The sequence below is a fragment of the Panthera uncia genome, chromosome D2, assembly GCF_023721935.1.
Source record: "Panthera uncia isolate 11264 chromosome D2, Puncia_PCG_1.0, whole genome shotgun sequence".
NCBI classification, from domain to species: domain Eukaryota; kingdom Metazoa; phylum Chordata; class Mammalia; order Carnivora; family Felidae; genus Panthera; species Panthera uncia.
This window is the reverse complement of record NC_064818.1, coordinates 69393044-69410316: the sequence shown is the minus strand read 5'-3', so window position 1 is coordinate 69410316 and position 17273 is coordinate 69393044. Positions and strand designations below refer to the sequence as shown.

The following is a 17273-nucleotide window of genomic DNA, read 5'->3' as shown; positions in this document are numbered from 1 at the left end:
GGTGGAGAGGGGGTCAGGGCAGTGCCTGTGGATTGAGAGCAAGGGTGGGTGGTAGAAACATTTAGAAGTTATGTTTTGGATCAGCAGGGAAGAGTATTGGGGGGAGATACAATTTGAAGTATAGAAAGAAAAGAAAAGGAAGGAGGGGTGATAGATAGAGGGGAAGGGGAAAGTGGGGGGGAGAGGAAGACACAGGAGAAGGGGAAAGTTGGGGGAGGGAGACATAGGGGAAGGGGAGAGGGGGGAGAGAAAGAGAAGGGTGGGGACGGTGGGGGGGGGGAAAGAGAAGGGGGGGGGGGGGGGGGGGGGGGGGGGTGTCAGGAAACGAGCATCGGGGTAATTGGGGAAAAGGAGGGGGGAGGGGGGGGGAGGGAAGCAAACATAAAGAAAGAAATCTTGGGACAGAGACACAGTGAGTAAAAGGCATAGTAAGGTCACCTGCCGGAAGTTAATGTCGCAGAGGGAGTTCAGGTCTTGCAGAGAAAGGGAAACCTCTGGAGAAATGACTGTGGGTAACAGGACAAGGTGTGTATGTACACTCTTACTAGATTTCATGTCCAAAAATAACTACCTCACTTACCTGCCTATGAGCATCTCGGAGGTAGGTGTCATATCCAGTGCCCTCGACATGGTAGGATGATTTTGCTTCATCGGGTACCAGACAGAGAAAACTTCAACGAAAAAAGCCACAAGCAGTTAACATAAATACTCTGACAATTCAGTATCTTTATGTCTTAAACTATCAAGTGATATCTTCAGTTTAGCCAAACACTGATGCAAATGGAAACCCGAAAAACAAAATGACATAGGCATAAGTACTTAATCTTGAATCGGTTTTACTGATTACGCTTTCATTATCTCAAAGGTTTTATTTAAAAATCACTCATTTCACTTAAAGTAGAAGGAAGCCTAAGACGACAACTTCTTTCTACATTACAGCACAATGAGAGACCGCCGTTATCTGCTCATCTCAGGAAACCAGCTTCGAAGTAATTGAACCGAAGATTTTTATGCACCCTAATTTTACATCTTGAGCCACAGGCAATCTCTCTAAAGTCACCTGCCAGAACCAGGCATAGCAGTGACAGCACTGCAAAGGCAGAAAGAGAACATCGCCACAGAAAGCGCACTTAAAAAAAAAGTAAAAACCACAGTTACCAAAAAGGTAGAGTCCTAGGCTTAGTGTAGGTCAGTTCACGTGTACTAAGTACAATCTGTCAAACCGGAAATTCCCCCTGTTGTTCCAACTGGGAATTACTTACAATGATTGTTATTAAAACAAAGTAGGGTACTCTGAAGGTTTACCTAACCACTATTGTTTTTGTTTCTATATTCAGACAGCTCTTCTCTTCTGCTATTGACTGTTGCCCCTAGGCTGTCACTTGCTACATAAACATGACAAAAAGCTGATATAATCTTTAGATAAAAGAAGGGAAAATTGAATTCACAATATATCACTAGAACAACCTAAGAACAGAGCTATCATAGGTTATAAAACCAAGCAAAAGAAATGTAAGTCACATTTACATGGCAACTCACCTGTTTACAATTTTATGGACTTCGGTTTTCCCATCATTTTTGGGGTGGTCTGGAGTAGCAGGAGGTGAAGAACTAAGCCACTCTTGATTTGAAAGAGTGTTATCTGGTGAAATGTCAGTAAATAAGGGGTCTTCTTCGAGATCTCTATGTTTAATTTAATGATGTATTAAAAAAAAAAAAAGACGAAATTTTAGTACATTTTCTAAACCAGAAGATGGTCTACCATTCTCTTTTCTAATGTCTTAGAAAACATTACATAACTTTACCAGTAAGACAATTACATTTTATAGGGATATTAGTATCTTACATGCACATCAAACTCAAGAACGCGTTGATTTTGTTAGGTTTAATGAATACCACTTGTGACTTAAAGGGATGGTGCTATCATGGCATCTAAACTTTATTTTTGAAAATCTTATAAACGGTAAGAGGTTTTTTTTTGTTTTTTTATGAATAAGGGAGAGAAGTAGGAGGAGAGAGAAAATTGGGATTCAATATAAGATGCTGAACTTGCAGAGTTAGATGGGAACTTACACGGCTCCTGCTATCAATCCGTTTTCCACCACATCTTTATCTTCTGGACACACAGGCTTATATTCAGTATAATTTCTTTCTTCTAGGTTTCTTAGGACCAAGTTGTAAAGAATGTGCTCATTGGGTTTTTGTAAGAGATGTTCGAACATTCTTAATGTCATTATGCTTATCTGAAACCAAAAATGATAATAAAGGCTGAGAAATATGTCTAAATACATTATTCTTCTTGCCATCCTGTGAGTCATGCTTTCAATTTTTATTTACTGGTGTATTTTTAAATCATTTTTTGAAGTTTATGTATTTATTTTGAGAGAGAGCGAGAGCACACGAGCCAGGGAAGGGCAGAGGGAAAGAGAGAGAGAGAGAGAGAGAGAGAGAGACAGAGAGAGAGAGAGAGAGAGACAGAGAGAGAGAGAATCTAAAGCAGGCTCTGCACTGTTAGCACAGAGCCTGATGCAGAGCTCGAACTCACAAACGGTGAGATCGTGACCTGAGCCAAAACCAAGATTAACCCACTGAGCCACCCAGGCGCCCCGCATGCTTTCAATTTTTAAAGCCACGTGAAGAGGCTGCACTCAAAGCATCACAAGTACATTAAAGTCATATTTCCAAGAATGGAAGTCCAATTCTAAATCATTACATAGCATACCTCATCAGATATGTGATCACAATGTTCTATTAACCTATGTCTTAAAGGGTGTCTGCTAATTTCGGCCAGAGTTTCTGGTTCCCTCTGTTCTCCAAGGATAAAAAACACCATTTCTTGAAGCAGAACGTCAGAGGTTACTTGCCGAACAATGCGGTGGAGCAGGGCAGTTGATGTCAGAATACCCATCTCAGAACTGGGCATAACAAACAGGTAATTAGTGGGCAAAAATAACATGAACATAGCAACGTTTTCTTTTTTTAATGGAAAAGGGCCACTCACGTTTGCATCAACTGAGGTTCCATAATGCCAATAAAAAATCTTTCATGAACAGCTTTGGCAAGAGCAACAGCAGCAGTCTAGAATATAGGAGGAGCATCATTATCTTCTTTTGTTTTCATGGGAAAGAGAGATTAATCTGTAACATCGACAAGCCAGTCTGCACCCTCCATCTGAATTAATGTGGAAAAACAAACTTGCCTATTGACCATCTTGTTGATGGCACATAAACCTGGCTTAGATGTTAGCTACTTGGTCCTTTACATTTCATCTAAATTTCCAAGAACAAGACAGATAGGACAAAAATATTATCCCAATCACATTACAGTATTAGCATCTCCCCAAGGAGTTGAAATGGTGGGAGGTTGATGTCACCTTATGAAGCTTTCCACTGTAATACTTAAAGACATATAAGGTCAGAGCTTGAGCTGTGATTTATTCCAGAGTGGCAACACACACACACACTCACGCACACACACGCACACACACACGCACGCACATGTTTTTTTATTTGTTTGTATTTATTTTACTGTGCTATCCTAAAATAGACATTTACATTTAAAAATTATCAATAAATAACAAAAAAAAATTCACACCTTTTGTGCTTCCTTTATGAGTTGATCACAATAATCAAACCAGGAAAGAAATGAAATTAAGGCTCGTTTTCCTGGAAATGCTGAAGCATCTTCTTTATGACTGTATGAGTCCAAGCTGTAGGGAGACATGGGAGAGAAATGCTTAGTCCAAAGTTATCTGAAAGCATTCATCCAGTTCAGTACATATGGAAAGATAAAGGTATGTGAATGAACTTACACAGTAAGATATATTTACACAGGCGACGCCGGATGACTAAAGAAAGCCGAGGGGAAAAGAAAACCTTTTAAATCAAAAGTTGTAAATAATTTCACTCATTAAGTGGAAAGAGAGAGACTAACAAGAACGCAGCTGTGGAGGAAAAAAACACACAGACGGCTCCTCATGCTTCCGCCATAAATACGACCAAGTGGCAGGAATGAAGTGTCTGAGGTTCTCAGCCGCTGGGATGGAAGAAAAGGAAGGTAAAGGAAGGTGTGCAAAAAGAAACAAGCAGCCTGCTTCTCTTCCTGCCTTGCAACACAGTAGTAAAGTAAACCCATGGGTCTGCCCTACGGATGTTGGCAGAATATCAGGGGGAAAAGACAAGTAGGGGGGGTCTGGAGAGCTCAGTTTGTTGAGCGTCCCAATTCTTGATTTCGGCTTAGGTCATGGCCCCAGGGTCACAGGATGGAGGCCCACGTGGGGGTCAGCTGAGTACGGAGCCTGCTTGGGATTTTCTTGCCCTCTCCCTCTGCCCCTACCTTGCTCACACTTGCTCTCTCTCTCTCAAATAAATATTTTAAAAAGTGAAAAAAAAAAAAAAAAAAAGACAGGTAAAAACCAAGGAAGAGTTAAAAATACACAGAAAAATTATAACAGGTTATTATACTAAAATATTAGGCTGCTTATAGATGATGGGATTAGGGGCAATTTTCCTCAAACTGCTTTATAAACTTATAAATGTTCTGTGATGATCACATCTAACAATGAGAATCGGGGGGGGGGGCCCAAAAGACAGGTAAAGGGGGTAAAAAAATAAGGGAGGAGGGGAGAGTCCATATAAACCAAACATGAGACTCCCCTAGAGGCTGCAGCAAGTATTTATAAAAGGATGTTCTGTCTTTTGGAGGGAAAAAAAAAATCAGATACAGTTATTGGTTTTAATGTAATTAAGGTCTTAATTGATCAGTATAATGGAAAAATACGCAGCAGCTGTATTGTTCCCATACCAACTCATTCCTGATTGGTAACAAATTTAAAATGGGTCTCCGAACATAATCCCATTTAATGATCGCAAGTAATGTCCCTCTTTCCAAAACTAAACGTTTATGTCACTGCCAACAGAAGTGAACTTGAAAGTGTAGGTGGAAGAAGCCACGTCTAGGGGAAAACACAATAACGGTGCTCACCCCCAGTTAATTGCCTCCACGGTCTCGATATCTAGCGGATCCACTGACTGAGGTAGGGCCTTGTACAGCGAGGCGAGTCTGTCGGTCAGCAGTTCGCACAAGCAAGTGCTCTGTGTGAGGCACCTGGCGGCCGCAGGCTCCGGCAGACTTACTAACAACATCAAGCCCTCGCAGGCTTTCACAGCTATTCGGCCATCCTGATGGGAAGAACACACACCCCTTCAATTTTTGAATTAGACGTATGTGAGGCAAGTTGCCTGGAAAAAATTCAACTTAAATAGATTTAATGTTTTACACGAAAATAAGGATCTCTATATATGTATATATATATTTTTTTTCTATTTCAAACGCATGTAACTGTGATCAGGATGTGGGGTGGGGGGTGGGGGGGGAAGAGTAAAGGAGACTCACGGGACTTCTAGTAAGATTTAACAGGGAATTCACTAAGTTGTAATCCTGGTTGGGACGGATGACGGTGGCCTCCGGTAGTGAGGTGACGGTGAGATTATCCAGGCTCGTGGACAGGTCGTCTAGCTGGTGAGGAGGCTCATCATCTAACTCTGTGTGCTCCAGCCCCGTGGCACCAGACAGTTCCTCTGGCTGACACGACTGTCCCGTGTCTGTTGACAAGGAATCCTGACCTTGACCTTTCGATGTGTCTTCTGAAATTACATCTGGTGTTCCTTTGGAAGCCAGTGATTTCAACTTATTCTGAAAAAGAATACATGTTCTGTAAGATTCCTTTCAAAACACTTATAAAACAGAAGTCACATTTTTATTGGTTTTTCTGTAATTAACATCCTATAATTCTACAGAATTACAATTCTATAATTAACATAAAGTCTAGCCAACGTAGCAACAGATAGAAGAAGTGTTAGAACAAATGAAAATACTCAGACTTCAACAAACTGTGTTTTAAATGTTTTATTTTACTTACTTATTTTAGATTTTTTTTAATGTTTATTTATTTATGAGAGAGAGAGACAGAGGGCGAGCTGGGCGGGGGCAGAGAGAAAGGGAGACACAGAATCTGAAGCAGGCTCCAGGCTCCAAGCTGTCAGCACAGAGCCGGACGTGAGGCTCGAACCCACCAGCTGTGAGATCATGACCTGAGCCGAAGTTGGACGCCCAACTGACTGCACCACCCAAACACCCCTAAATATTTTTAAATTGCAGAGGCATCTAGAACACTTGTCACACTAACTGCAGAATGTACCATGACCACAGCAATGAACAGTACTAGTGGTAACTATTTGACTACTGCTACAAACAACTCATGTTAGTGGGGGGAAAAAGAAGATTCAGGAGTTTTCAATTGCAATTAAATGTTTCCTCCTCACTGGGTTACTGAAAATACATAGCCTCCACATTGATTCTTTTAGGACTGGTTTTCTAAGATGATTTTTCTGTGTTTTCCTTTGCTTCCTGTGTTTACTTTAGAAAAAGGACTCAATATTCTCAGGACTTTTTTTTTTTTTAACATTTATTTGTTTTGAGAGAGAGAGAGAGAGAGAGAGAGGGAGGGAGACAGAGAGAATCTCAAGCAGGCTCTGTGCTGTCAGCATGGAGCCCGACACCAGAACTCGATCCCATGGGCTGTGAGATCCTGACCTGAGCTGAAGTCAAGAGTCAGGCGCTTAACTGACTGAGCCACCCAGGTGCCCCTCTTCAGAACCTTTTTCTTAGTGTTCTTGATGGAAACAGATTTACTGGACATGTCGGCCCCACCCCCCCGACACACACACCCAGACACAAAGAGAATCTCAACCGAAGCTAACCATTCGTTTCAAGGCAAAGAGTATTTTGTTTTCCATTTGAACACAAGAACAAAAATCAAATCACACACACAGGTTAGACGTCATCATAAACCAGCTTCTCCACAGGCCCGATCACCATATTTCACCTAGCACAGAGGTGCATTAAATGCTGAATGAATTCAAAGTTCTATTTCCAAAGTTAGATGATAGCTATGATAAATCACTTTTATTACAGTTAAAAATATAGTTTGGACCAATCTTCTTGAGAAATCGAGCCCGCAGCACACGTTAAAAGAAAACGCTTCTGTAGAACGACAGAACCGTCCCGTTTCCTAGAAAACTGCATATCACAATCTTTATGAATGTAAAACATTCGATTCCATCTAAAATTCTACTAATATTGTTGGAAGTAATATTGTTGGTATCTCAGATAAGAATGGCAAAGGGCAGGATACTCTTAGGACTGCATTCAATCCTTAAACTAGCGTTTCTCAAAGTAGGACTCAAGACTGTCAGGGTCATGGTCTTCCGTGGGGCTACAGAAAATCGCAGACGCCTGCGTCAGACCCAGACCTGCCGAATGGGAATATTCGGAGGAGGAGCCAACGAAGCTGCATTTTTATTTGTTTGCTCACATTCCTGAGTATGGTTGACAACGTTCGATTCCTGTCAGTGTCCAACAGCGTGGTGGAATCCGCGTCTCTTAAAAGTTCCGTAGGCGATGAGGAAATGCTGCCTTCTCTTGCACTTTGGTTCTTCCCGAAACTTTCTGCTCTAGGGATCTTAATGACAGCCAAAGCACATTTATACACACAACCGTCAGATCTCTTGAACACAGACTTCTCTCCCAAATCGCAGGTTTGCGAGACCAGATACCTGCCAATTCTCTCCAACAGGACACCAGGAGGACTCGGAACCTCCAGAACCGCAACCACCATCTTTCCCCTCAACATAAGCTCCCCCAGGGCTCCGTTCTTTCTGTCAGCGACAGCCTTGCTGGTTCAGGAGTTCACACATTCGTCATCCTTTCTCTTCTTCCTGCACGAGACCCCACCAAATCTACCTCTGGCGTCTCCTCAACATATTCACTTCATTCCAACCCACTGCTTCCCGCTTACAGTCCATGTCGCTTTTCGTTGGGGTTACTCCCCCAGCTGCCGAGTTAGTTCCTCTGCTTTTCCTTCTCCACTCAAAGGAATCCACTGTACAAGATGCTGCCGCCAATTGAACTTCAGGCACAGATACCACCGTGTAATAACATCCCTGCTCCAAAATCTTCAATGGCTCCCCAGTGACTGCAGGTATGTTCACATTCCTCGTCCTGCCATTCAAAGCCTTTGACCAACTCCTTGTCTATCTCTTCAGGCCCTTCGCTTATCACATTTCCTAAATGTACTGTTTCCTGACCACACCACACACTTCTGTACCTTCCTTCCCTTACTTATGTTCACCTATTCTTCTCTAAACATCTCTCAAGGCTCACATCAAAGGTAGTTTCTTCTACGAAGTCTTTCCTGACCACCGAGAGCAGATGTAATCCTTTCAGCCTATCGAGGCTTAAGGTACTTTTACTTTGTACCCTTAAGATACTCACTTTACCTCAGATTATAGTCTGAGTATGAGCCTTACCCTTGTCACCAGACTATACGCTCCTTTAGGACAAAGACTGTTTCTAACTCATTTACCATATGCATTTAAATCATAGGAGATGTAAACTGTGGCTGATATAAATGAAAAGAGAGATTAGACTTTAGGGGACACACGCATGAGAATTGCAAAGTACTTTTGTTATCCTCTACACTTACGAGTAATATAGCTGCATTGTTCTGAACATTCATTCATTCAATAGTGTTATTTAAGCAGTTATTATACATTATACCGGATATTAGAGAAGCTGTGGGAACCCAAAGATTAATGAGACAGGGTCCTCGTCCTCAAGGAACTTATTGGCCAGCAGGAGAAAAGCAAATGCACTTAAATAACTCTAATGCCAGGGAGACTGTAAAAATTACATTAAAAGCTTATGAACAGTCTTGAGAAAATGAAGATACCTACCACCTCAGGCTGTGGAGAGGTATGTGCTGTAAGACTGGCATATTACAGCAGACATGTCACTGATTCCGGGGGTTCTTTGGAGAGAGGTCTAAATATAAACATTTCTCAGGGCACCTGGGGGGCTCAGTCGGTTACGTGTCCGACTTGGCTCAGGTCATGATCTCACGGTCCGTGAGTTCGAGCCCCGCGTCGGGCTCTGTGCTGACAGCTCAGAGCCTGGAGCCTGCTTCAGATTCTGTGTCTCCCTCTCTCTGCCCCTCCCCTGCTCATACTCTGTCTCTCTCTGTCTCAAAAATAAATAAAAACATTAAAAAAATTTTTTATAAAAAAATATAAACATTTCTCTGAGGACAGGTAAACAAAGGGTATCTCGCCATCACCTTACATATGCCCACGAATTTTCCCTGCTTCTGATCTATGGCTGTGTACTTCTGAGTAAGTTGCAGAGATTCTGATAAAAAGTCCTTTTAAAGCTTAAGCTCGGGCAAAAATCCATGCATTTAAGTAAGTAACTAGGGTATCTAAGAAAACTTTAGTAAAAGTGCACTTTGAGAAGAAACATCTGACTTGGCCAGACTGAGATACTTGATATATTTATATCGAAAACTAAAGGACTGTAATATCATTCTAATGAATAAGTCCTTGAAATCTGAACTCATAAACGTATTCCAGCCGTTTTGAAGCAAACTTTCAAAATATGAGGCGCATCACGAGAAACTGGCATTCACAATCCTCATCTTCAACCAGAAACTTAAATGCATGCAATGGTGCAGCTCGGCTGCCTGTCCGTCGTCATCAGGAGCGCAGAAGCGGATCTCGGGTGGCTTAACTCCGTAAAGTGAGATAGAAAACAAACCCACCCACTAGACTGGCTCAAGCTTTTAAAGACAAAACCAAACCCTGACAACACTCACTCTGACAAGGCTGTGGAAAACGGGAACTACTCTCATACGTTGTTGACGGGACGCAAAACGATAAGCCCAGGTAGTAAAACGGTGCGGCAGTTTCTTACGAAAATCAGAATACACTTGCCACACGATCCCGCAAGCCTACTCTCAGGTAGTGACCCAAGTGTGTGAAAACCTGAATCCACGCACCAAAAAAACTGGGTGTGAATGTTCAGAGGGGCTTTATTCATAACTGCCCCACACGGGAAACAACCCCAAGTCCCTCAACTGGTTAAATGCATGAACAACGGTGACGCATCCATACGATGGAATACTACTCAACGATATCAAGGACCAAACTCGTCCACGAACCTCCAATGCATTCTGCCAAGGAGAAACAGCCAGACCCCAAAGGCTGATTACATTTCTGTGACTTTCTGTACAAGAGGAAACCTGGGACGGAGACACATCAGTGATTGCCGGGGACAGGGGTGGAGACAGGATGGCTACAAGGGACGTGCGAAGGGCGGCGCGACTGTTGTGTAGCTCGACTGTGGTGGTGGCCACGCGACTGTGTGTCAAACTCAGAGAACCGTAGACCCAAAGAGGGGAAACTGCACTATATGTAACTTATACCTAATCTAGGGCGAAAAAAAGAAAAGAAAAAAGAGAAAAAGATTTTTTAAAAAACTAAAAAATCGAAACTGTTTTTTCTACCATATTCCTAATAATTTCACTGCTGAAAACAAAACAAAAAGTTAATGAAAGAAGAAAGTACACAAAAATTGTCTGATTTAGGGGCACCTTAACTCGGTCGGTTAAGCATCTGACTCTTAACTTCAGCTCCCGTCATGCTATTACAGTTTGTGGGTTCAAGCCCCGCACTGGGCTCCGTGCTGACAGTGTGGAGCCTGCTTGGAATTCTCTCTCTCTCTCTCTCTCGCTCTCGCTCTCGCTCTCGCTCTCGCTCTCACTCTGCCCCACCCCTGCTCATGTGCACACGCGTGCTCGTTCTCTTTCTCTCTCTCAAAATAAATAAACTTAAAAAAAAATCGTCTAATTTAAAACTAGAAGTAAAACCCAAAATATTAGTTGATGTCATAAGTAAAGTATGATTCAATGACTATGGCTAAGAAAAGACAGTACAGAACATGAAAGCAATCCCAACTGTGATCCCAGGCTGGAGAGGTTAACTCGTGACTTTGCACATCTGTCCAAATCTGCACACACCATCCCTGCCCCAGTCCGGGTCACCCATGCTCCACACTAGAGCATGCTTGGCTGAAAACATGATAGCTTATAAACTTCTGTGACTTCTCTCTCCCTGACTTTCCCCTTCAAGCTGCATTCCTGCTAAGCCTTGATTCTATGTGTCGAGACCCCGTGCTGCCCTATATATCTGGCTCAACTATTTTCTCTGAAAATTGTTTTCCTCAGAAGATTCAAGTTAAAACAGTGATCTTAAGTGAAAAATAATTCTAGGAGGTAAAACAAGCCATATGACACCCACAAATGTAATTCCTTCTAATATTCCTTACAGAATTCAATTCTCAAAATAATTTTAATATAAGCATGCTTTGAAGGTTGACAAGAAGCGTACCGTACCTCCAGAAAAAAATTAACCAAGTAGGGATTTTGTTTCAGCTTTGCACACACGATACAGAGAAACTGGATTTCTTCATTTTCCGTTGGTGTTGCAAGGACTTCACCGCACAGTCGAATTAATTTCTGTCAAAAAATTTAAAACAAATTTTGAAACTTAGGTTACTTTTTACAAGTATGTAAACAGTCGTCTGTTTGCCTTAAGTGTATTTAAATTTTTCAAATAATGCAAATACCTTGCATTTTTCAGATAGAACACTATTTAAAATCACCTATAACAAAACAGATTTACTAATTTTTCAATTGCCCTAAAAAAGTAGTAAGGTGCACAAGAAACTCTCCTTGAGGTGTCACAGAGGTAAGTTAAAGGAAAAACTGACGTATAAATTTTTAAGAGAAAAACATCAAGAGCATATATAATACCATGTCGGGTAGACAAAAAGCTCAAGGATTTGCTCGTTTACATGTTATTTTGAGAATAACTTCGTGATTTTTCCTCTCAGAAAAATTGTATGAAATAATGTATACGCTCAAAGAAATCCAATCAAATTTAAGGGGGACAAAATACCTGCACTGGCCTGTGTACATTAATGTGTGGAAGTAGTGGCTGCTGGATTCTTCCCAGAAGTTTAGTGTAGAACACCAACACCTGCTGTCTCATTCCGGGAGGACACTGGGTATGCGAAAAAAGAAACACGAACAAGAAGAAAACAGGCAATACAGACACACTCAAAAGCCTTTAAATTAAAGAAGAGGAGAAATGCATACGTGAATATATTTCACCCTCAAAAGCCAAGGCAATCGGCCAACTAATGAGTTCGTCAGAATCAAATTCTCAACCAAATATTAATGACTGGTATTCTGGAAATAAAATTACATCTGGGACTACAATATAGCTTATGGAACCACAGGCTAATGTAATCACAAGCAGCCTGATAGTAACACGTTGTTGAGATCAGAGCTGGTTCAGGCAACATCAACCTGTTTATGTTCTAAATACTACAGAAACGTGAAACTACTATGGTTAAATCCACGGCTAAAGCAAAAGCAGAATCTTGTTACTTACACTAATGATGGGTGATCAATAACCCTCCATCGCAGAGGTGCAGGAGTAAACGTATATGTATATACGTTTCCAACACGTATATGTAAATAAAAGGAACCCTCTGGTATAAAATGCTGTGATTCATTCTAACAATGCTGCTTTACATTAGTTGCAAAATTATTTACATTATGATTATTATAAACAATGAAGAAGTGTTTATGACATGCCAGCTGTTTTTGATCTTTGCTGAAAAGGAGGTAAATGATTACTTACTTTGTGGGTTAAGAGAGCACGAACTAACAAGGTTCTATGTTCTATGATTGACCTGCTTATGCTGCCTCGCAATGACAACAGTCACAAAATGAATATAGTTCCACAGCATCACCACAGACACGTTATCTGGAAACAGTATAAACTATAATCTTAAGCACAATATTTTTTTAGATAGCAAATACCTTGCATTATTCAGATAATACATTAATAATGTTTTAATCACCAATATAAAAATTAATTTGCCAGTGGTACAATTATTAACATTCACTCAAAAATCAATTAATCTATATTCAACTTAGTGTTGCAAAGCCCCTCTCTCCACATGACAGGAGAAAGGGAGGAAGGAAATGAATTGCAGGGCACTGGAAGCAGATGTCCAGTCTCTAAAATACAAATTACATGAATTTAACTTAAAATGAATTGCGAGTATTACAGACTCGGTTAAAAGCAAACTGTCCCTAACACCACTGTTCGTGACCCTGTCTGGTGTTTCAAGATGTCTATTAATTTTTTCGTCAGTTGGATTTTCACACATATTACAGAAATTCACAGAACAAAACCCACAGGCTTTGAAACGTGCCTTCATACACAATTTGAAAGCTTCTTGGTAAAGAATATTATTTATACCATAACATCAGTTTTGCAAAGATTTCTCAAGATTCACGAGGCCTAAAAAGTTAACCTGGCTCCACTCATCAGTAGAGGTAATGCTGGAACAATCAGTGACATTCTCTTTCAGGACTGTGAAAAAGAATTCCTATTTTCGTAACACAACGTTCACTGGGTTCCTTCTCATGTCCTATGGCTCTGAGTATGTGCACTTGACTCTATTTTCACAAATGTTTACACTGTAATTCTAAGCAGTAATTCTAAGCACTGTAATTCGTACAGCCTGCATGCTTTCTGTTTTTCACAATCCTGACTTGAATCCAGCCATGCTTAATAGGTACCTCTATAATTAAATTTCGTACTTGGCAGCTTCTCTGTCTCTAAGACATTAATGCATGTATTACATGCCCAAGAACACGATGTGGATTAGGAACTTACGTCAGCTTTCCCTAAGGTATATAACGTTTCCAAGATCTTGTGATGAAGCAAATATTCCATGCATGGCCCGGTCACTCCGAATTCTCGTTCACGTTCTTCTTGCAGCAAAATACCTAACATCTGGTCCAGATGAGAAGGGATATTTGTATCTGTCACTGGGGCTTTATCATCTAAATAAAAAAAAAAAAAATTCATCAAACATTCAAACATTTTAAAACTGCATATTTGTACCCAAATACTCTTGATATTTCCCCTATTCTAATTCAAACTGAGAAAAATCTCAACTACACACTTAAGTTTATATCCATGGTATAATTATCTTTGCCGGGATTCAGATGATTCTTTTTGCCATATTCTTATAAAAAAACTGAATCAATATTCTGAAATATATTCTATTAGCTAATGTCCATGCACGAGAATTCAAAATAAGAGCCATTTATATGGAAATGGGAACCTGACCAAGAAAAATACACGTAAATCAAAATTTTGTATGCACTTGCAATTAAAGTTGTTTTTTTTTTTTTCAATCAGCCAGTTCAGAAGATCTGAATTTTAAGTCTATATAGAAACAGGTTGGCCTTTAAACATTGAGCCGAATCAGGCAGGATGTGTAGAAAGGGCAGGTTCTGTTTTGGACTGCTACTGAATCACACCGTAACACTGGCAAGTCAGACATTTATAGCCCCTAATTAATCTCCATTTGCGAACGCATGAGGAGCTCAAAGAAAAATTCTGGACATCTCTCATTAACAGACAACTATTCACAAAGCTAAAGCTTCTCCTCAGGAGAGTTCTTATAAATCCTATTGATTTTTTAAGATAAAATTTCATCGATACTTTTCAGAGTTCACAGTTCAACTTGAAAATCACATGGTTTTATCAACCTGTCCTTATTGTTAAAATTACTCTTAATAAAGGGGTTAAATTACTCTTAATGAAATGTGAAGTTTTCTAGAATATTTAAATGCAAAATATACTTGGAGGGGGGCATGGGTGGCTCAGTTAGTTAAGCGTCCAACTCTTGATTTCAGCTCAGGTCATCTCACAGTTTCTGAGATCGGGTTCTGTGGAGCCTGCTTGGGATTCTCTCTGCCCCTCCTCTGCTTGCATGCACTCTCTCTCTCTCTCTCTCTCTCTCTCTCAAAATAAATAAAAATAAATAAACATCAAAATATACTTGGAAATGCCAAGTTCTTACTTACATTTCTATTGTCATTTACTTAGTACCGTCATAGTATGTACAACACAATCCTAGTATGCTATATATTTATTTGATGATATGTTGCTTTGTCTGTATGTGTGCACATTTTTGTAAACACACAGTTTAAACTATAACACTAAGCCCTACATAGAAAACAATGGAAAGACAAGAGTCACCCTTGTTTCCAAGGAGGACATATGTACCAAGTTTGATATAATATCTGGCAGGTATTAAAAGCATGGCACCTAGAGGGGGTGGCTCAGTCAGTTCAGCGTCCGACCTCGGCTCAGGTCATGATCTCATGGTTTGTGAGTTCAAGGCTCGTGTTGGGCTCTGGGCTGATAGCTCAGAGCCTGGAGCCTGCTTCAGATTCTGTGTCTCATTGTCTCTGCCCCTCCCCAACTTGTGCTGTCTCTCTCTCTCTCTCTCAAAAATAAAATGTAAAAAAAAAAAAAAAATTTAAACAAAACAAACAAAAAAAGCATGGGGCCTGGAATTAGACAACTTGCATTCAAATCTTGGCTCAGTCACTTGTAGTTGGATGACCTTGGCAAACTATTCAAGCCTCAGTCACCAACACCTGTAAAATGGGGCTAATCAACACCAGTAAGTGTTTTTGAATGATTTCAATGAAATGACGTGTGTAAAGTTCCATGTTCTTTGCCTTTGTAAGAATTCAAGAAATGTTAATTTACGATGTCTCATTTTGTATTCTTCTAAAATGAGTAGTCTGGCACTAATAGAAGAGAAGTAATTTTATTTGAAATCTATTTTTTTAAATGATTTTTCTCCTTTAATTGCTGACTTGATATAAACATTCCAGGGAAGAATGAATGTTCAAGCATGGTCTGTTTACAGTCATTAACGGAGAAAAATGACCAGAAAGACTGTTTAAATTGAGAAGCAAATAAATTGTAAATTTGACTTGACAAATTAAAATCTTGGCTCCCTAGAAGGCAACACGTAGTTTCTGCCGTCTACCCTCATCCCTCCGAACCTGTATGTAGGTCTCCGTGTGCCGCATTTTGCTATTCCTTCTACCTGAAATGCCTTTGTCCTCCTTATCTATCTTGGAACCTCCTACTCATCCTTTAAAATCCAGGTTAGAGGGGCGCCTGGCTGGCTCAGTCAGCTGAGCGTCTGACTCTTGATTTCAGCTCAGGTCATGATCCGAGGATCGTGGGATGGAGCCCCACCCTGGGCTCTGCGCTGACGGTGCAGAGCCTGTTTGAGATCCTCTCCCTCTCAAAATAAATAAATAAAAATTAAAAAATAAAATCCAGGTTCTAGACTCTGCCTCTTTCCATTTCTCCCTTCTTTGTTTTCTCTCTGTGCCTGATGCAGACGCATTTGTCCCATACTTTATTATAAAGTACATACTTATTTCTGCTCCTGCAGTGTAAAAAAATCATTTAAAGCAAGAATTTAAGGGGCGCCAGGGTGGCTCAGTCGGTTAAGTGGCCGACTTCGGCTCAGGTCATGATCTCGCGGTCCGTGAGTTCGAGCCCCGCGTCGGGCTCTGTGCTGACAGCTCAGAGCCTGGAGCCTGTTTCAGATTCTGTGTCTCCCTCTCTCTGACCCTCCCCTGTTCATGCTCTGTCTCTCCCTGTCTCAAAAATAAATTAAAAAAATAAATAAATAAAGCAAGAACTTAAGGCCCTTCCTTTAAAGTATTTCCCTTAAAGCTATGGAGGGGTGAAAACTTGGGCAAGAATAGTCATTTGAAAAGGCAGCTCCTCTCAAAAAAACTTTCCTATAGGTCTGTTGTCTAAATATCCAAATTAAGGTAGAAATCCCATTTTACATGGAAAGGTATACATATTTTTTGCCTAATTTTTCCTTATTACACACATGCAAAGGATTTTTCCTTTAAAGAAGAATTACCTGTGACCCCATTGGCTTGCCTGAATACTCTATCGCAGGAGTTGCCAGACTTTGGCCTATGGGACAAATCCAGTCTTGCCATGTGTTTAAGGTGTATCGGAACAAAGGAAAGCTATTCTTTTATATATTGTTGATGGCGACCTTTGCATTACAACAACAGAACTGAGTCGTGGCAACAGAGGCCATAGGGCCCACAAAGCCTAAAATATTTACCATCTGGCCCTTTACCGAAAAAATTTGCCCACCTTTGACCTAATTTATTTCATATTCCCCTTAATCTCCATCCTTCCTATTCACTGAGAAAGACAGAAGCAACCAGAAAATAACTTTTGAAGACTTCGTACATCAACCACATCCACCCTCTTTCTGAATCTATACCTATATGTTCTGCTTTCTACCTTATTTAATGGATGGCCTGTCCACATGCCTATTAAGGCTAAGCCTGCACGTGTGCCCTAGACCCCATCCCCTTGCCTAGTTAAGGGTATTGCTCAGAAATGATCGCATCTAACTCTTGTTGTCCACCTTTCCCTCCCTGC

General features: G+C 40.7%; 1 protein-coding gene across 2 annotated transcripts in view; it reads right to left on the bottom strand.

Annotated features, from left to right (window-relative positions):
* FHIP2A (FHF complex subunit HOOK interacting protein 2A) overlaps positions 1–17273 on the bottom strand; it is a 37903-nt gene that overhangs the window by 11446 nt on the left and 9184 nt on the right. For both annotated transcript variants that reach the window (XM_049645833.1, XM_049645834.1), the window contains 11 exons: positions 13650–13819; positions 11853–11957; positions 11288–11410; positions 5395–5694; positions 4984–5180; positions 3595–3709; positions 3002–3078; positions 2723–2915; positions 2074–2243; positions 1540–1683; positions 581–671 (listed from right to left, as the gene is read on the bottom strand). In XM_049645833.1, the coding sequence (XP_049501790.1) occupies positions 581–671; positions 1540–1683; positions 2074–2243; positions 2723–2915; positions 3002–3078; positions 3595–3709; positions 4984–5180; positions 5395–5694; positions 11288–11410; positions 11853–11957; positions 13650–13819 (1685 nt within the window). The remainder of the gene's footprint in view (positions 1–580; positions 672–1539; positions 1684–2073; positions 2244–2722; positions 2916–3001; positions 3079–3594; positions 3710–4983; positions 5181–5394; positions 5695–11287; positions 11411–11852; positions 11958–13649; positions 13820–17273) is intronic.